This window comes from Primulina eburnea, chromosome 2 (genome assembly GCF_022965805.1).
Source record: "Primulina eburnea isolate SZY01 chromosome 2, ASM2296580v1, whole genome shotgun sequence".
In the NCBI taxonomy this organism is placed as follows: Eukaryota; Viridiplantae; Streptophyta; class Magnoliopsida; order Lamiales; family Gesneriaceae; genus Primulina; species Primulina eburnea.
The window spans coordinates 45741498-45762821 of record NC_133102.1 but is presented as its reverse complement, the minus strand read 5'-3'; the positions used below and the strand labels follow the sequence as shown (position 1 = coordinate 45762821).

At 38.5% G+C, this 21324-nt stretch overlaps 2 protein-coding genes and 1 pseudogene across 2 annotated transcripts; 2 read left to right on the top strand and 1 right to left on the bottom strand.

Moving 5' to 3' along the window:
• Nucleotides 1-631: 631 nt before the first annotated feature.
• Nucleotides 632-3243, bottom strand: LOC140824375 (protein DJ-1 homolog D-like; annotated as a pseudogene).
• Nucleotides 3244-5594: 2351 nt separating this feature from the next.
• LOC140823686 (plasmodesmata-located protein 7-like) lies at nt 5595-17593 on the top strand. The gene is made up of 4 exons (XM_073185153.1): nt 5595-6503; nt 6581-6697; nt 6820-6845; nt 17312-17593. Exons 1-3 carry the CDS (start codon nt 5759-5761, stop codon nt 6825-6827), a joined length of 870 nt encoding a protein of 289 aa, XP_073041254.1. The 5' UTR covers nt 5595-5758; the 3' UTR covers nt 6828-6845; nt 17312-17593.
• A 1033-nt stretch (nt 17594-18626) lies between these two features.
• LOC140824810 (uncharacterized) lies at nt 18627-20856 on the top strand. The gene is made up of 2 exons (XM_073186356.1): nt 18627-18784; nt 18886-20856. The coding sequence occupies exons 1-2, from the start codon at nt 18764-18766 to the stop codon at nt 20695-20697; spliced, it is 1833 nt and encodes a 610-aa protein (XP_073042457.1). The 5' UTR covers nt 18627-18763; the 3' UTR covers nt 20698-20856.
• Nucleotides 20857-21324: the final 468 nt, after the last annotated feature.

Here is a 21324-nt window from a genome sequence, read left to right as displayed (position 1 = left end):
CAGATTACCAATTTCATATTTCGTCGAAGAATATTATCCTTTTATTTCTTCAAGTATTGATGGACAAGTTTGCAGGAATTTACGTTTTATAAAAAGGTTATGATTTTTAGTCAACGATATAAACATGATTCTTTACTACGCATTTAATTAAGAAGTGAATTTATGGGTATTTTGCTCAAAAAAGGGAATAATACCGTTTTTACTTGGCTTTTGTTTGGGGTATTCACCCAAATGATGAATTTGGAAAACAATTTAGAAAATATAGTTTGCATTGGAATATGGAACCAAATGACGAAGAAAAATGAAACTTATCCCTAATTAACAAAATAAGTAAATTTTTAAAATTCGCAATCGATGGCTCACACTGTTTTAAACTACAACAATATCCTAAAAAAAAGTAAATCTAAAAAAACGAAGATCATTTATACGAGGTTTACCCAATGAACACACGAGGAATACACAACGGCCAGGAGTACCGTCCAAAAAAAAGCTTTTATTTGAGCAAAACAACAGTGTATGTGTATATTCTTGACCACAAACACAGAACAAGCCAAGGGATGCCAAAGTTTGTGACATGGTAGATATACCACTTATTAGATATACAACAGTAAATTATAGTAAGAAAACGTGACTAGAATGTCACGTGCAGACGACCAAGAAGTCCACATGTGACAAGGTTACCATCAGTGAAGCAAGGATCGATTGGTTCGGGTTCTAGCCATGTCGCCCCTGACAGAACAACATTAAGCTTCCCTGCAGGATGTGCAGTACCTCAGTCATCTCTTGCCCTGATGAAAACATTTGAAAAAAATGATATTATCCATATTTCCAATGAGTTGTGCAACTAAATGGAAACGATGAAACGGAGAAAAAGGTGCAGCACATAAAATTATCATATGGGATGATCATGCATATATACTTATAGTAGCTATTTAACGATGTAGGGGTGTGAACAGCTGCCTTTAGAACACCAGCAGCTGATAAAATTTGTTGTCCATGGCCTATTGATGCCACCGGTTTCCCAGATTCCATAAATTCCTTCCCCAATTTAAGCACACTTTCATCCAATGCCAAGTATTCTGGAGCTCGGCCCCCGTGGATCACCAATCCATCATATATAGCTAGAAGCATACGCATCCACGTGGCATTCGAGAGCTTGAAGAAATTGAAAAGGATCCATCACCTCTTAGTCTTCCATGTAATCCTGCATGGTAACTGCAAAAGAACTATAAGTACTGATGAATGATGCAAAGTTTCGGAAGTTGCAACGCCAATAAGAACTGAAGTACTAAATCATAAAAGGTTAAGTAAATTAATACGTATGTGGAAGCAAAAATTGCATTATCAAAACTTCTTCAGACAGAAAAAAAATGTAATATGTATGAATAGTTTAGTTACCAATCATACTTGAGAACTGGCTGCTGCTGAACAAAAAAAGTATCGTGATCAGAAGTTGATGTGCGGAAAATTCAGGGCCGATCCTAACAATATTTGGGCCTGAGTCTAACTTTTAAAAAGAGGCATCTGAATCATAATGTGTGTTCATATTTTTTTTTAGTTCGATAGCAATTTTTCAAATTAAACCAATACGTTAAAGATAATATAAAAAATTAAATGAATTAAAATATCAAACATGTCCAAAATGATCACTAAAAAACAACCCGTCTAACAGTTTTAGAGCTAAAAATACTAATCAAGTATGTACAATCAAGTTGTTCGGTAATTTCTTTCTCAATCGATAACATAGCCAATCCATTCAATCTTTCTTGTGACATGGTTGATCGGAGAAAAGTTTTGATGAGCTTTAACTTTGAGAAACTTCGCTCTGCATTTGCTACTGTGACCGGGACAGTCAACAAGGTTTTATAAGCAATATGAGCATTTGTTAAACACCCATCCATTTTCTTCAAGTAATTCACTACATCAATGGCCGATTTTGCTTCTCTTGGTAATGAGCACCTCAAGAATGTCAACTCCGAAAATAGATCATCCCCATTAATATCAGAACAACCCTTATGAGTCAAAGAACTTTCAAGATTCTTGCAAGACCTCAACAAGGTTTCATCGTCTGCACGTTTTAAGCAACTGATTAGGGGAGAAAACATTATAATACAAATTATTACTGTACATAACATTAATACACTTACAAGGGTGAGCAACTGATGCTGGAGTCGAAGATGGAGAAGACGAAGGATAGATATCACTTTGGCCGTTGTTTCTGTCTTTCTCGCCAAGTTTGGGATAAGCAATTTGACAATATTTTATTTGATATTTTATTATTCTTTATATTTTAATATTTATAAATTAAAAAAGCAGTATATATAATAATTTTTTTTTTAAATTTTTGGGCCCCAAAACAAATTGGGCCTGAGTCATCCGACTCTCACGACTCCAAAGAAGCACGGCCCTGGGAAAATTACATATGTTTCTATTAAGATTCACTGCGATAGGCAAAGATTATGATTTCAGAGCCAATGGAATCCCCATATGTTAAAATATGTTGGCCTTGGGTGGCATTTGCTGTCTATGATCTGATCAACATGCATATATTGATATATATGCCTTGGTACTTATTCTTGACATATATTCTCAGAAATTCGTTACACACATGAGGAGACAAGTTGAAACGTCTTTCACGAGATTGAGCTTTTGACAGAAGTTGGTTTTTATACTAGCTATGAGCTCAAAATAAAATTAAGGGCATTGAATCATTACCCCACAGAGAAATAAAATGCGCCTTCCGGTGTTAGAGAAATCTCAATTACCGAACCATCTTCAGAATTCTCTCTAGATTCTCTCTCAAATTGTTACAACAAGTGATAAGATAGTGTTTATCATCTTCCATGTATGTAGGACCATTTGTTACAGAAATAGTCATATAAATATTTCACCATGTAAACTATTTCATATATACAAAAGAACACCTTCTGCTGCATATCTTTTGTCCGGGACCAGATATTTTGATTCCTATTTCCTTGATAAAAAGCTGAATGAACTCGCAATGCCCCAGATCATAAGTATCTTTAGTTATGAGGCTCCCCTCACTGGTGCGGAAGGCCATTGTGTCTGGTTCTACTATACCAAATGAGCACCCACAGCATTAAGTGCATGTTTCACAGCAGGATATGCAGTACACTTTCGGCCTTCAACAATACCAATGGTAGCCAATATCGATTGTTCATGGCAGATGGAGGCAATTGGCTTTTGAAGCTCCTCAAAATTCTTGAATTGAAGTTTACCTATTTATCCCATTAAATCAAAAGATTTATCATTCAATAAAAAATCACTCGACGAAACCAAATATAATCAGTCATATGTACGACTGAAATCAATGATGAGGCGGCCATTTGAGTAGCTGGCGTCCGGTTGGGTGGTGGAAGAATGTTACTCCCTAGGGAGGCCGGGAAACATGGGAGGCTAGAAACATTTGATCCGCCGAGCCGGAGCTGATTTCTGGTGTCCGCTAGCGATTCTCCGAAACTGGTTATGGATCCAAAGCATTGAAAATGCCGGTCAAATCATCATGAAGAGCAATACTATGGTAGTTGTATCGAATTTTCATGTCTAGCTCCTCATTTTGTGAACAAATATTTATACATAAATTGTCCTTCCATTTACAATTACTTTTATATCAATTTCTTTATTATATTACGTACCATGAGGCATATCCAAACGCAAATTTTCCATAAATATTTATTTATGGAAATTGAAATCTTATATTAGATTTAATTATCTGATCCGACTCAAATTCAAAATTAACTCACTAATATTTGACATAATTATCACTTACTTAAATGTTGGAATATTTTTTTATTCGTTGATTACATTATACAGTTCTGTCTCAGTCAATTAATTTACTTATTTCTTTGAAAAAAATCAAATGACTAACATTTGTAAAAAAATTATTTGAAACCGATTTGATATGCAAGTAAATATATAGAAGGTACACGCTATGATCAATTTCTCTAAATTATTTATTTATTTGTGAAATTAATTAAAGGTTTATTTTGCATTAGTCATGGAAACATATTTAAACTCCTGCGGTTTGGACCTATACATCTTATGTAGTAATTTTTAAAGAACACACCAAACAAAATATTCGACCATCTTAATTACTATCATGAATATCAAATAAATAATTGAAAAGAAAAAATTATATTTGTAATTTGCATTTTTAGTAATTTTAATGATAAAATTACATTTTCAGTCATGTAACTTACATGTTTTTTTTTTCATTTTTGGTCATGTTACGATGAATTTTTATTTTAAGTCATGTGAGTTTTATATATATATTTTTATTTTGGTCCTTTAACTTTTATTTTTTTTTTTTGTCTTTTTAACCGGAAGTCACGATGAACTCGGATAAAAAAAAACTAAAATGGAAAAAAAGAAAAAAAGTTATAGGACTAAAAATGAAATTTATAATAAAAAGACCAAAAATTTAAAAGAAATAAAAGCTATAAAAAAATATATAAATTCATTTTTAACATGACCAAATTAAAAGAATACAAATTACAAGACTAAAAATATAATTTTCTCAAATTCAAAATACAAATTACTACACACAACACGCAAATGCAAACTTTATTTCAGATGCTTTTTTCACATGCATTTATTATGCCCCAATCATTTTATTACTTATTAAATCAGCTTCACAAAATTACCATTTTCAGAATGAAGTTATCTTCTTATATAAAAAAAAATTAAAAATTAAAAGCAGATTGAAAACCCCTTAGACTTATATATGGTCGGGTTCCACGACCCAAGTGATACTCATAATATTGAGTATGTCTCTTGTGAGACAGTCTCACGAATCTTTATCTGTGAGACAGGTCAATCCTATTGATATTCACAATAAAAAGTAGAGTGAATCTTATGTGAGACCGTCTCATGGATACTAATCTGTGAGACGAGCCAACTCTACCAATATTCATAGTAAAAAGTAATACTCTAAATAGCATAAAAAATTATATTTTTTCATGGATAACCTAAATAAGATATCTGTCTCACAAATTCGATCCGTGAGACCGTCTCACATAAATTTTTGTCCATAATATTTGGATGAAATTGTATATTATGATAACGTGATATAATATATAAATCGTGTCTATCATTTCGATTATAAGTAAAAACAATAAAAGAATTCCCATTATTTCTATTCATTAGAAAAGGAAAAGAAAAGAAATCCCCCTCTTTCTTCAATGTTCATCAGAAATCTCCATGGATTTAAGCATATAAGTATATAAAAAAAATCATTCGTGTAACTTTCCATATTACACTAATACTTACTCATTCTAAATTTTCCAAGAAAATGAGTTTTATGATTGCTCCAATAAAATTTATAGCACATAATTATATATTGGTATATTTGACTTTTAATCTTCATTTTTCCACAAATAAATATTATTTATAATTGAAATTAGGGGAATTATATTTTTAATATGTTATGTTTTTTTTTTTATAATCTATATTATTGAATTTCATTTTTTTTCGACGTGATGTTGATGTAACGTGAATGTGAAGTTGACGAGACTTAACACAATTAATACAATTTTTCCCTTCAAATTATTTCACCTTAGTATGAAATGAACGTAAAACGGGACGAAGCTAAGGATCCCTATTTTCAAAGGCCAATTCCTGCTTAAATAAATACACTACCATGGAAGTAGCCATTTCAATTCATTAGCACTCCCATAGTTACACAACGTTGCCTCTAATTGATCTGTCTTCTTCTCACAGACAATCAAAGCTCGTATTCATGGAGAAAACTACAGCACGCCAAATTCTTCAACTCTTCAAAATTTCCCTCCATGTCGTCTTCCTCTTCTTCTTCTTCATCTTCCCTGCACATTCGTCTCCCGACACGTTCCTCTACGGTGGCTGCTCACAGATAAAATATGCACCCAACTCCCCCTACCAGTCAAATGTCAATTCACTCCTCACATCCCTCGTGAATTCAGCCACTTACTCTTCCTACAATAAGTACACAATAATGGGCTCAAGCTCACCAGACATAGTTTACGGGCTATACCAATGCCGGGCTGATTTAGCCATGCCGGACTGCGCCACCTGTGTGGCTCAAGCCGCGACAAAGCTCGGCCCGCTATGCCCCCAGACATGCGGCGGTGCCATACAGCTGGAAGGCTGCTTCGTGAAATACGACAACGCTTCGTTCATCGGGGTGGAGGACAAGACCGTGGCGATGAAGAAATGCGGGCCGTCCGATGGTTACAGCGCAGATGAGATGAGCCACCGCGATGCCATGCTGGCGAGTTTGAATGGGGCCGGAGGCGCGTACAGGGTCGGAGGTTCCGAGGACGTCGAAGGGGTGGCGCAATGTGTGGGAGACTTGAGCACGGGGCAGTGCCAGGATTGCGTCTCTGAGGCGATACGGCGGCTGAAGTCCGAGTGCGGTGGCGCTGTGTTTGGGGATATGTTCTTGGCCAAGTGTTATGCGAGGTATTCCACCCGTGGTGCTCAAATATACGCAAACCAGCATCACGGTAAGAAAAATTTTGCTTATCAACTTTTTCTACAAAATTGCATTAACAATGTATCAATTAATTATATTCAATTACAGAGTCATCTGATCACAGCGAGTCGGAGAAGACATTTGCAATCATCATTGGATTATTGGCCGGAGTCGCCTTGCTCATCATCTTTCTCACCTTTCTTAGAAGGTTGTCCGGTGGAAAAGGTGAAACTTCATTTCATTTTTTTTAAAAAAATATCAAGATTTGTGTAGCTATCGATCATTTTATGGGTTCGATTGTAAATTTTATTGTATATAATGTTTGGTTACATTTTCTGTTTTTGCAGGTAAATAAGATCAAAAAAAAATAAGGGTGTTTGGGCTAAAAATAATTAAATTATGAAGCCCACGTTAAATTAATACAAGCCCGATTAAATTGTATGGGCCCATCAAACTTAGCAGAGCAAGCCCAGTCCATTTAAACTGATCACGAGACGTTAAGTTGGAGAAAACGTGGGAAGAATCGGGGGAAGAATCGTGGGAGGATCGAGACAGATCGTGGAATGAGAAGCGGGGAAACATGGGTCATGGGGGAGTGGAAGAAACCATATCTCACAGTGAAGAAAAAGAGTTCATCGGCGACACACAAAAGACAACACAACTCTTCAACACAGACAAATCTGCAAATACTCTCTGCAAAATTTCCAATATTCAAGCAATAGTCTTTTTCAAGCTTTCAAGCATATTTCTATTTACGTCTTCTCGTTTGTAGATTTCAGCAACTTCATATTTTATATTTTTATGTCTTGTAAATTTCTACAGTTTATTGAAAATATAAACGATGTCAGAGATTTATTCCTCAAATCCCAATAGTTTTCTTTATTTTGGCGTTATAGTTGTTTTAGGAGATTAGAACCGACGATCAAATTTAGAATTCACAATCGCTTGTTTTTAGAAGTTAGATTTTATCATTTTCACACAAATCGGTGCACTTCGCACCTGGCACGCCCGCAACACCAAATATTGTGCAAACATATTTTTGGCACGCCCGGTGGGACCATCACTATGCCGCCAAGAAGAAAGGAAAACGTGAATCAGGAGGGTGGGGAGTCTCTGGCGAATCAAGAGGGAACTCAAGCGCCTCAGCCAGAACAACACGTTGTTGAACCACAGGTTGAAGAAATGGATCTACAGATTTCTACTACTAATGACCAAGTCTCAAACAGGGTGATTGGAGAACTGACTGATACAAAGATTGAGGAAATCTCACTGGCATTATCTAAGGCGATGGCTGACTGTTTGAAATCCATTTTGTGTAAGCCGAGTAAGTCCCTTCGAGGAGAGCAAAATACTACTGGCAAAGAGGCTGACCAGGGAAGCAACCAAGTTCATGAATCCGATCAGGGAGTTGGAGACTCAAGGGCTGGCGATCCCCGCCGCCCAGAGTGTACTCTCCCAAATCAGCCCGAAAGAAGGTACACACCACCTCACAAGAGAGAAGAAACCTTAGGAGGGAGAGCTCAGCCATATCCACGTACTCATGGAGTGGGGAGCTCGAAGCAACCAGTTGCTCAAGTGTTCAGCGTGACCAATCCTCTGTACCAACCGGGAGCTTATGATGACATATCGCACATGGATTATCCAGGAGGAGATGGAGGCTTCCCAGGGGGTAATTTTGGTTTAAATGCAGGGTTTCAAGCTCGGGGGGCAAATTACCATCACCAACTCCCCGCTCGGAATTTGCACGGGATTGATCCAGAAATGGTGAGAGAAGCTGTTCAAGAGTTATATGGGCCGGCCTTGAAACAGATTGGCCGCCCAGAGTTCCACAAACCATATCCAGACTACATTGACGTGAATAACCCGTACCCAAGGGGTTATAGAGTGCATGAGTTCAGTTTATTCTCCGGGGAGGATGGCCAGTCCAGCATGGAACACATAGCCAGATTCACCATCCAGTGCGGGGAATTAGCCAACTTGGAGAACTTCAACAATCTAAAGTTGCGGCTATTCCCAAATTCCCTCACTGGAACTGCATTCGCTTGGTATGCCTCGCTCCCCAGAAATTCAGTGATGAGTTGGCAAGAAATGGAAAGACAATTTCACATTCAATTCTATAGAACAGAGCCTGAAGTGTGCATTGCCGACTTATCCAGAGTCACTCAAAAGAAAGGAGAGTCTGTGGAATATTTCATAGACAGGTTCAAGAAGATGAAGAATAGGTGCAAGGTGTTCCTACCCGAGACTGAGTTCGTGAAGATGGCACAAAAGGGGCTAGATTTTGAATTAAGGAAGAAATTCCAGGGAATGGAGTTCAGGGATTTCTTTGAGCTAGCCGCCAAAGTGGCTGAATACGAAGAGCTTTTGAGGGAAGAGTCGTACAAGAAGAAAACTGCTATGGGGTCGTATTATCAAGAGGTGGAAGATGTGGCATTGGCGGAGATTCGGTCAGCTGGTTCTTGCACCGTTCCCCTGCTAAAAAAGAAGCCAGCAGAACCTGAAAAGAATAATAGCTCCCAACTCCCCAAAGACATGCACTATACTTTTGACACGTCAAAGACCGAGGAAATCTTCGATTTCTTGGTAAAGGAAAAATTCATCACATTCCCGCCTGATCATAAGATGCCACCTACAGAAGAGCTGAAGGGAAGAGAGTATTGTAAGTACCACAACTCTTACAATCATGCTACGAAGTCTTGTTGGGCGTTCAAGAATATCTTGCAGGACAGAATTAACAAGGGAGTTGTGAAGTTCCCTAACAAACAAGAGTCTATGGCGGTGGATGACGATCCTTTTCCCCCCGTTGCTTTGGTTAATGTGAATATGACAGATTTGAGAGATCTTCTCAATGAGAAGAGAAGGCTATCTTTTGCAGTGAAAGACCGAGTGATCAAGAAATACTGGATTCCAAAGGGTCAATTGTTTGAAGCTCATGAAAGGCACAGTGTCGATGGAATGCCAATAGCCCAACAGCGTTTCCCTAGAAGTGTTGGTGAATCCGCGGCCTTTAGGCCGAGGGATCAACATTTTCTTGAAAGACCAGTGATGGAGAAGCAATGGTTCAGAGGGGAGTCATCTCACAGTCATCACCAAAGGTATTCAAACAGGAGAAATTCATGTGAATTTGAGTCAAGGAGGGTGGAAACCAGAAAAGTATCAGCTGATCACGGCAGAGAACGGCGTTCATACGAAATCACAAAAGGAAAAATGATTGAGAACAGTGGAATAAAGCCAAGATACGTTCTTCCAGCCAGAGGGGAGTTCAGTGAGTCTTGGAGAGTGGCCCAACACAAAAAGTTCCCTAGGCCACCGACTAGGACACAAAAGAGACGACTGTTGAGAGAAAGAGCTATTGCAAGAAGAGAGGAGTTCGCTAAGCTGAAGAATGAATCCAAAACTGATGTTCCAGTCTCCAATGAGCCAGTGGGGAGTAAATCTAAGTTTGGAAGATCGGCTACTGAGGACAAGTTTGTTGAAGACGATGATGATTTATTAAGCGAAGAGGATGATCAAGCAAGGAAATCAATTAATTTTCGCGTTGGGGAATTTCACATCACTGTGGATTGTGCCACTGGAGTGGTGATACTACCCGAGATATTTAAAATGGTAGAAGAAGGGAACGGGGAGTTGATACCCCATGAATCGTCGCAAAAAGAAGATCAGGCAATTAAACTCCCCGAAGGGAGTTCAAAAGTGATTATCAAGGAGGATCACCGAAACAAGCCTCAGCAGGTGATACTTGAAAAGCCTACACCGGCCATGACCAAGCACATAAGGCCGTTGTACATCAAAGCCCACTTGAATGGGAAGCCAGTGTCTAGAGTGTTGATTGACAATGGCTCAGCAGTGAACGTTCTCCCAGTAAGAATGTTGAAAAATCTAGGCAAAAATGAAGAAGACTTGATCCCTTCAGAAGTTTCGGTTGCTGCATTTACAGGGGAAACTACCAAGACCATTGGGGTACTCCCCGCCGATGTTACTGTGGGGAGTATGTCATCTTTATGTGCATTCTTCGTGGTAAACTCCTCCGCCAACTTCCAAGCGTTGTTAGGCAGAGATTGGATCCATGCAAACCAGTGCATACCATCCTCAATGCACCAACTGTTGTTATTTTGGAAGGGGGATGACGTGGAGGTCGTAGAAGCGGATGGACAACCGTTCCAAACAAGTGCAAGTGCAGTAGAAGCCAGATATTATAATGGGGATTTTGGGCCCATCAAAATCCGTAGCAATAGCAAGAAAGAAAATCCACTGTACATGCAAACACCAACTCCAAGCTCGGTGTTGGAAAGAATCCTCAAACCTACCGTTATCGTGCCATCGAGGCCGATAATTCAGCCACTGATTGAGGAGATTGATGATTGATTCGAACCAACGAAGAAAGGAGGTAGCTGCAACCTCTATATGGAAGGCACATGTGCAGCAAGTACTGGAAAAACTAAAGGAAGAGGAAGCATGGGACACTTATGGAACTGAAGTGGTCCAAGAAGAAGAATACGAAAATGATGAGCTCCAAGTCGATGAGTTGTTGATGGCGCCATCTCAACTGGAAGATGGCCAACATGAAGTTCAAGACCCATTGGAAGAGATTAACTTGGGGGAGCTTGAGAATCCAAAAGTTGTATATGTGAGTAAGTTACTGGAAGAGCAGTTGAAGCAAGACTTGATCAGCATGTTGAAGGAATACAAAGATTGTTTTGCATGGGGTTATGATGACATGCCAGGGTTGGACCGAAAATTGGTCGAACATCGACTTCCACTCAAAGAAGGTTTCAAACCATTTCAACAGTCATCTCGTCGCATGTCAAAAGAAGTTGAATTGAAAGTGAAAGAGGAAGTTGAGAAATTGTTGAAGGCCAAGTTTATAAAGCCAATCCGATATACCGAGTGGCTTTCAAACATTGTGCCAGTAATGAAAAAGAATGGTAAGGTCAGAATATGCATCGACTTCCGAGACTTGAACTGTGCAACTCCCAAGGATGTGTATGTAATGCCGATACCTGATATGTTGATTGATTCAGTGGCTAGACATGAGATGTTATCTTTCATGGATGGATTCTCGGGCTACAACCAAATCAAAATAGCTGAGACTGACACTCACAAAACAGCATTCAGATGCCCGGGAGCTGTTGGTACGTTTGAATGGCTTGTTATGCCATTCGGGCTAAAGAACGCGGGAGCCACGTATCAAAGAGCCATGAACTCCATCTTTCATGACATGATAGGACATCATATTGAAGTATATATAGATGATATAGTTGTAAAGTCTAAACAAGCTACTGATCACATTGAGCACTTGAGGAAGAGTTTCCAAAGAATGAGGCAACATGAATTGAAGTTAAATCCATTGAAATGTGCATTTGGCGTGAAGGCAGGAAACTTTCTGGGATTTCTTGTGCACCAGAGGGGAGTTGAAGTGGATAAAAACAAAGCCAAAGCCATTATGGAAGCAAATCCGCCTAGAAACAAGAAAGAGTTGCAACGCTTCCTTGGGCAAGTGAATTACCTGAGGCGTTTTATCTCTAACCTTGCAGGGAAGACAAAGGAGTTTTCACAGCTGTTGAAGCTCAAAGACAGCGGGGAGTTCAAATGGGAGGAATCGCATCAGAAAGCTTTTGATGTGATCAAGGGTTATCTATCTAACCCACCTGTTCTGATGCCTCCCAGGTATGGAATGCCCCTTAAATTATACATCTCTGCTGCTCATGAGTCAATTGGATGCCTACTAGTTCAAAATAATCATGAAGGAAATGAACAAGCCATCTATTATTTGAGTAGATTCCTTACTCCAGTAGAGGTGAAATACTCTGTGATTGAAAAGCTATGCTTAACACTGTATTATGCATGTACTAAGTTAAGACATTATTTAATTCAATCAAGAGTGTTTGTGGTGGCTAAAACCGATTTGATTAAATACATGCTTAATAGACCCATCCTCTCTGGGAGAATTGGCAAATGGTCTTTAGCATTGGCCGAGTTTACATTGACATATTATCCCCAAAAATCAGTAAAAGGCCAAGCTATCGCCGATTTTTTAGCTGATCACCCTTCACTTGATGAGTTTATTGGAGAACAGGTTGGATTTCCAGTTTGTGGAGTGGGAGTTCAACCCTGGGAGTTGAAGTTCGATGGATCAAGTACAGAAACAGCAGCTGGAGCTGGTATTGTGATCACCTCCCCAAGAGGTGTGAAAACCGCTCTATCCTTTAATTTGAATTTCCCATGCACCAACAATCAAGCGGAATACGAAGCACTGGTCATTGGATTGGAAATTCTGAAAGACTTAGGTGCAAGAGAGTTATTGATATCAGGGGATTCTCAGCTGGTACTCAAACAGCTGTCAGGGGAGTTCAAATGCACAAGTTTGTCCTTAGCTCCTTACTATACCGCTGCATCCCAACTGCTAGATGATTTCGAGGAAGTGTCATTAGTACACGTCCCAAGACAAGAAAATTGGGAGGCAGACGAGTTGGCACAGGTTGCTTCGGGATTGAAGATGTCTCCGGAACTTACACACAGGCTGGTGTTGATTCAAAAGAGAAACCACCCTTCAATTCAGCAAAGAGGGATTCAGGTAGATACGCTCAACTTGGATATAAACTTAGCTGGTGACTGGAGGGATGACATAAAACAGGTGCTAGAATCAACCGGGAGAGATATTCCACGTGGTTTAAAAATGAGAGCTCTTAATTACGTTTTAGTGGAGGGTGATTTGTACAGGAAAGGGCTAGATGGTCTGCTTCTCAGATGCATAGGCTTCCCAGAGGCTTTGGAGATCATGAAGCAAGTTCATGAGGGAGTGTGTGGAGCGCATCAATCTGGAATAAAGATGAGATGGTTGATAAGGAGGTATGGCTACTATTGGCCATCCATCCTGAAAGATTGCATCAAATATGCTAAGGGATGTCAGCCATGTCAGAGACACGGGAACATCCAAAGAATTCCAGCGGATGAACTTCACAGCGTTGTCAAACCATGGCCATTCAAAGGCTGGGCCATGGACTTAATAGGGAAAATCTACCCTTCATCATCTAAAGGCCACTCGTTCATCCTTGTGGCTACAGATTTTTTCACCAAATGGGTAGAAGCAGTGCCCTTGAAGAAAGCGGAGCAAGGGGATGTTATTAACTTTGTGAAAGAGAATATTATTCATAGATTTGGAATTCCAGAGTCATTGACCACAGATCAGGGAACTATGTTCACAGGCTCAGATATGAGGGAGTTTGCAGAAGACTATGGAATTAAATTGATAAACTCATCCCCTCATTACCCACAGTCCAACGGGCAAGCCGAAGCGTCAAATAAAGTGTTGATAAAGATTCTACAAAAGATGATGGAAGAGAATCCTAGGGATTGGCCAAGGCTATTATCAGAAACTCTGTGGGCATACAGGACATCCAAGAGGACTGCCACTGGAGTGAGCCCTTTTTCCCTTACCTTTGGCCATGATGCAGTGCTCCCATTGGAGATTATGGTGCCATCAATGCGAGTGGCAAAGCAAAATGAACTTTCCCTTGAGCATTATAATGAAGCAATGATCATGGAACTAGAAGAACTAGATGAGTTGAGAATCCAAGCGTACAATGCTTTGCTGTTACAGAAACAGAAAGTGGCAAGAATCTACAACAAAAGAGTTAACAAGAAAAGTTTCCATGAAAGAGAAATAGTGTGGAAGACCATACTACCACTAGGAACAAAGGATAGGGAGCTGGGCAAATGGTCTCCCAACTGGGAGGGACCATTCAAGATACATAAGGTGTTAGACGGAAATGCATATTGGCTATCAAGCATAGATGGCCATCCACACAAAAGATGCATAAACGGCAAGTATCTCAAGCCCTATTTTCCGAGTATGAGGGAAAAAGTAGGAAGATCTTGCGAGTAAAGCAATCACAAAGGCTAATCTTCAGTGGGGAGTTGGCATTTTTCAGTGGGGAGTTGGCATTTTTCAGTGAGGAGTAGGCCTTCAGGGCCATTTTTTTAATATTAAGTTCCTGATTTCAAGGTGTCACGTGATGTAGGCCTTAGGGCCACTGAAATAAATATATGTTTATGATTCAACAATAAAATTGATAAGAGAGAGTGGGACAGTAAGCCACTTTCATTCATCATTTTTAGGCCCTTTGTTTCACTAGGGAGTCGGCCTTATGGCCACTTATTTTCAATGTTTTTATGGTATCAGAAATAATGGTGAAGTGGACCGTACCACCATTATATAAATTGGTTGTTTGCGTGTGCAGTGACAGGCCCATGAAGTAGGCCTTCAGGCCACTTAGAATAGGGCAAGAAAGAAACATACCGAGCGGGGAGTTGGGCTCACCGAACGGAACAACGAATAATAATGAAGAACAGAAGAGAACAAGGGCGTTATGCGAACCCCAAGAGAACCCAGAAGTGGAATTTGGTATTGAAATAGGCTATCTAGCCATTTTTGTACGGTTTTTAGCTTCATGTTGTAAAATTTTGTTTTAAGTAGGCCGTAAGGCCACTAATGCAAATATTTGTTGGTTATGATTCAAAAAACGAGAAAGACCAATGAAAGTTGGCCAGTAGGCCACTTTTATCATATTGGATTCATTGTGTTTCGATAGAGAATCAAGGAAAAGAATAATCTCGAGTGGGGAGTTTTAGACCAATCTATGGTTTTGATTGAAGATATTGAAATGAGTTGGGTTAAGTGGATTAAGAACGAATAGAAACTCCTTTCCAACATCCAATACACAACATCACATACAAACCCACCTTCATTCCACATCCATCACCCGACAACCACAACATCAAACCAACAGTCAACAAATACAAAGCGGAGTCACCGCATGCAAGAACAGTAAGTAAATGTGTATGTGGGAAAGGGGTCCAACTGAAGTGCAATGCATGCAAATGGCTGCTTGGGTAGGGGGAATGTGACCCAAGTGATGTGCAACACACAAAGAAAATATTAGAGTTACCTCTTGGCTGCCAATTCATGGTCATATGCACGTTTGTTGAACAAGGGAGCTAGTGATCTAGCGGGGAGTTATGCCAACACATGGCTTGAATCAGTTGTTTGTCGGTGGGGTGCACAAAACCATCCAACTCCCCGCAGGAACTCGATACTAGCAAAGGAACAAAGGGCAGTGACATGTAAACATCTACAAGGAGCCAACATGGAAATGACATAGAGTAACATGACAGTGATCAATATTGTGGCAAAACAAGTCGTCATTCCCTCAAATTTCTCTAGGCGAGTCAAAGTGCCTCAAGGTTAATCATACAAGGCAGGAAGAAGAAACCAAATTGTATTGCATAAGATTCAAGAAACGGGCAGTACATTTACCAATGGCCATAGAGGTTGGAGTCATGAGTAGGGGCAGACAGTGGTGACTCGTGCTTGAAGCTTGAGCGACGACCTCAGTTGGGTACCCGAGCGGAAGAACTATGACATAGATGTAAGAAGCATCGGCACATACATGACACATGCATGTTGGTATCACAAGAAGACTTCATGAACATAACAAGTTTGGGTCTTGCAAATGTTTATGTATTTTCATTGGAACAAATTCACAAACACCATTAGGGCACAATGATGAGCAGAATGACTTCTTGGTTGGAACAACTAACGTAAGATTCATCAATTACCTGGTAGGGATTGACGGTACTGGTCATGGTCGACGGGGAGTTAAGCTTGGTGTTGCTTTCTACTCAGCTTACTTGGTTGCTGAGAAGGTTACTGTAACTACTTAACATTATAATGATTATCGGTATGTATGGGAGTCTCAAGCTAGTGGCTCATTCACTGTTACCAGATAGGCTCATCTGCGAAAACATGAGGAGATCTAAAAGAGGACCAGCTGGAATACCTTGAGGAATGCAGGTTGAAGAGTTTGGTCAAGAAGCACTTTGAGTTTATTAGCTACCCAATCTCTCTTTGGGTGGAAATGACTACAGAAAAGTAGTTCTCTGAATGCAGGGATGAGGAAAGAAAAGTTGAAGACAGAGAAATAAGAATAAAGCGGGCTGTAGAGTTTTTGAATCTGAAAGGGAATTGGCTGTGAAAAATCCAAGAGATAATTGGGCTCGGTCCAAAATTACAAGCCCGCCTCAGAAAAAATGCTTACGGGCCGCTCCAAATGAATGAATTGAATTTGGCTACATACAAGCATTTTGGCCCACGGGCCAATGCTTGCGGGGGGCAATTGTTTGGGCTAAAAATAATTAAATTATGAAGCCCACGTTAAATTAATACAAGCCCGATTAAATTGTATGGGCCCATCAAACTTAGCAGAGCAAGCCCAGTCCATTTAAACTGATCACGAGACGTTAAGTTGGAGAAAACGTGGGAAGAATCGGGGGAAGAATCGTGGGAGGATCGAGACAGATCGTGGAATGAGAAGCGGGGAAACATGGGTCATGGGGGAGTGGAAGAAACCATATCTCACAGTGAAGAAAAAGAGTTCATCGGCGACACACAAAAGACAACACAACTCTTCAACACAGACAAATCTGCAAATACTCTCTGCAAAATTTCCAATATTCAAGCAATAGTCTTTTTCAAGCTTTCAAGCATATTTCTATTTACGTCTTCTCGTTTGTAGATTTCAGCAACTTCATATTTTATATTTTTATGTCTTGTAAATTTCTACAGTTTATTGAAAATATAAACGATGTCAGAGATTTATTCCTCAAATCCCAATAGTTTTCTTTATTTTGGCGTTATAGTTGTTTTAGGAGATTAGAACCGACGATCAAATTTAGAATTCACAATCGCTTGTTTTTAGAAGTTAGATTTTATCATTTTCACACAAATCGGTGCACTTCGCACCTGGCACGCCCGCAACACCAAATATTGTGCAAACAAAGGGATTTGTGGGATTGGCCATGCCATGTTCACTCTGAATATTCGACGTAGACTTGCTTTATGGCGAAGCCCTTTTTGCCTTTTTTCATAGTGGACATCAACTTGGCTTAATCTTTTTTTTCAAATATCACTTTTGATATCTGTCTTTATTATATTATTAGTAGCATTATTAGGTTTCTTTTATCATCAAGTTTAAAAGAGAAGGGAAATGGAAGGTATTAAGATTCCAACTCTTTCTCCACTTGTAAAAGTTGTGTTGTTATTGTGAAGAACGAATGCGTTTTCTCCCCTTTTTCTACTTTATGTTTCTTGATTATTGTAACCTTGTTGAACATCGCCAAATTTCGTATGCAACCTTTTATTTTTATTATCGAAATACTTTTATATTGATTTTTTTATATAAAAAAAACATGGGATCGGAATCAATTTCCTATTTGATTAATCGACCAATTTATGCATGCTTTATTGAGTTTAATAAATTCATGAGGCACTAATGTTTTCCGTGAAGTGACCCAAAAAAAAAAAAAAGAAATCATATTTCAAACTGTACACATTAATACTTAAGTAGGAAGAATTCATGACAAAGAAAAAAGAAATTAAAGAAGAAAGATTCAGAAAAAGGCTTGAATCCTTAAAGTAACAATTAATGCCAACTTTTCTTGCATCACTTTTGCCCGGCCCATCACTCGGATATATAATAATTTTATTATTTAAAAAACTTTCTTGAAAATGATCTTTATTATAAAGATACACGTGGATATTTGTAAAATTAATTTTGGAATCAAAACTCAACTATTAATGTTAGTGTATGAAAATGCTTGTAATTGTACTAAAATAATTGCTAGTACTTCGTGGCAAAACATTAAACAAAGTTGTGCAAAGATAAAGTAACTTATAAAAGTGCCTTAAAAGGAGGGGAATTAGATTAGTGTTTTTTGTACAATGGTGGTGGTACCTTATAATCCTTATTTGCTTTATAGATATGATTGCCATATCAATGTTGAAGTGTGCTCTGGAATGACTGCTGTCAAGTACCTTTACAAGTACATCTACAAGGGTCATGACAAAGTAGGTGTGAATCTTTTGTTACATGAATCACAGGAATTGGTGGATGAAATAAAAAAAATTCCAAGATGCACGTTGGGTTTCGGCACAAGAATCCATGTGGCGGATTTACGAATTTGATTTGAATGAAATGTCGCCCGCTGTGATTAATTTACCACTCCATTTACCAAACAAACATTGTGTGACGTTTTGGAAAAATCAAAACTTGAGAAACGTTTTGAATCTTGAACAAACGTCAAAAACTATGTTGACTGAATTCTTTCATCTATGTTCTACTACTTCCAAAGCAAGAGCATATTTGTATTCTGAAATCCCTGAGCATTATGTTTGGGATAAACAGGGTAAGATTTGGATCGAAAGAAAACAACGAAAGGTAATTGGACGTGTCAATGCTGCAAATCCTGTTGAAGGTGAAAGATATTATTTACGCTTGTTACTCCTTCATGTTAGAGGTCCTACTTCCTTTAACTATTTATTAACATTTAACAATCAAAATTACTTCACTTTCAAGGAAGCTTCACAGTCCAGAGGATTACTTGAATGTGATCGAAGTAATTTTGAATGCTTGAATGAGGCAACAACTTTCCAAATGCCTTATGCATTGAGAAGATTATTTGCAACAATCTTGACTTATTGTGAACCCGCCAATGTTCGAAATTTGTGGGACTCATTTTACAAACATTTGTCTGAAGATTTCACAAGGCATGCAACAAATGATGGTTTGGATGTTTTGTTTGAGACACTACATTCTGTTGATTTCTTCCTACAGAGTATGGGAAAAAAAATAGAATTTTATGATTTGCCAAAAAAACCTCTTCAAAAAGATAGCACACGGAAAGATGTCTCCAGAGAGATTATGGATGAAATGTCAGTTCCAGTATCGGCTGATGATGATGATGCCCGGTTCAAGTTAAATAAAGAACAACAGAATGCATATGATAAGATTATTGAATGCTTGGATTCTGTGAGAAGTGGACTGTTTTTCGTTAATGGACCAGGTGGTACAGGTAAAACGTTCTTATATCGAGCTTTGCTTGCGACTGTCAGAAAAAGAAACTTGATTGCTTTAGCAACTGCAACTTCGGGAGTGGCAGCTTCTATATTGCCTGGTGGTAGGACAGCACACTCTCGCTTTAAGATTCCGATTGATGTACATGAAAAAAGCTTCTGCAGTATTTCAAAGCAGAGTGGTTTGGCTGAATTGTTAAGAGAAACTCGGCTTATTATATGGGACGAGGCACCTATGGCAAAACGATTTGCAATTGAAGCAGTTGATCGAACATTGCAAGATCTTGTGGGCATATCACAACCATTTGGAGGAAAATTGGTTGTTTTAGGTGGTGACTTTATGCAAGTATTGCCTGTGATTCCAAAAGCCACAGTTCAGGAGACTATCAATGGAAGCTTAGTACGGTCTTACTTGTACCCACGTATGCAACAATTAGTGTTTTATGAAAACATGAGAGCAAGATCTGACCCTGTATTTAGCGAATTTCTGCTCAGAGTTGGCAAAGGAATAGAAGATATTGATGATACGGGAAATATCGAAATTCCCGATAAAATGATTATTAGTTTTTGTGATGATGATATTGACTCATCAGAGCAAAAATTGATTGATGCAATCTTTCCGGACCTTGCTGAGAACAACCACTTGCCAACATATATGACAAATCGAGCAATTCTTGCAACAAAAAATGCTTATGTAGATAAGTTGAATGACAAAGTATTGTCATTGTTCCCCGGAGAATTGAGGACATTTCTAAGCTTTGATGAAGCAATTGACGACACCCAAAATTTTTATCCGGAGGAATTTTTAAATAGTTTATCTCCTACAGGTTTGCCTCCTCACCGTTTGTCATTGAAAAAAAATTGTCCGGTTATGTTGTTGCGAAATCTTGATCCATCTGATGGACTCTGTAATGGAACGCGAATGGTTTGTAAAGGATTTCACGCTAATGTTATACATGCTGAGATAACCGTAGGGCAGCATTCTGGAAAACAAGTTTTTATCCCTCGAATACCATTATCACCTGCTGAAAATGAAGGTTACCCTTTCCAGTTTAGAAGGAAGCAATTTCCTATTCGACTTTGTTTTGCTATGACGATTAACAAATCTCAAGGACAAACTATTCCAATCGTCGGAATCTATTTACCGGAGCCCGTCTTCTCCCATGGTCAATTATATGTTGCACTGTCAAGAGGCACGTCTATGATGAATACAAAAGTGATGATTAAACCAGATATGCTTAAAAATGTTGGTGACTCGCAAACAAAAAATGTGGTGTACAAAGAAGTTCTTGACAACTTTCCCTCGTCACTATAGAAGACATTCTGCCAGGTATAGTTCGTGAGTACTATGTGTGAATATTTTCTGAATAGTATGTTAAATTTTTATTAAAGATAGTCCAAAGTTTAATATCTTGAATAGAATGTAAATGATCTCATTTATACTACGGATTTCTACAATGCCGTTCCGTTAGCCATTTTCCTTTCAATATATTTCATATAATATAAGATCCTATTGTAGTTTAATAGTTACGTTTACAAATTTAAAACCAAATTATTTTCGTCTGATTTCAAGTATCCACTTTTGTATATATTTATTTTCATTGTGGGGATTAAACATCTATGCTTAGTTAGCTGTGGACGAATTATTTTCATATTAGTAAATTATTTTCATATTAGTATTTTTTCTGTGGGAGGATATTATGATATAAAGTTCTTTATATTTATAAGCATGCTTTCTTCAGCTTATTCACCAATATTTACTTTCATATTTGGAATATTACAATCATTTTCAAATGCTTTGTTGTCCACGTGCAACGCACGTGTATTCTACTAGTTTATGTAAGAATTCGACTCATTTACATCCATATATAAACTCAGAGGCTATCAAATCATTTAACTTCCAGAACTTAGAACAACATATATATATGATTTTTAAAACGAT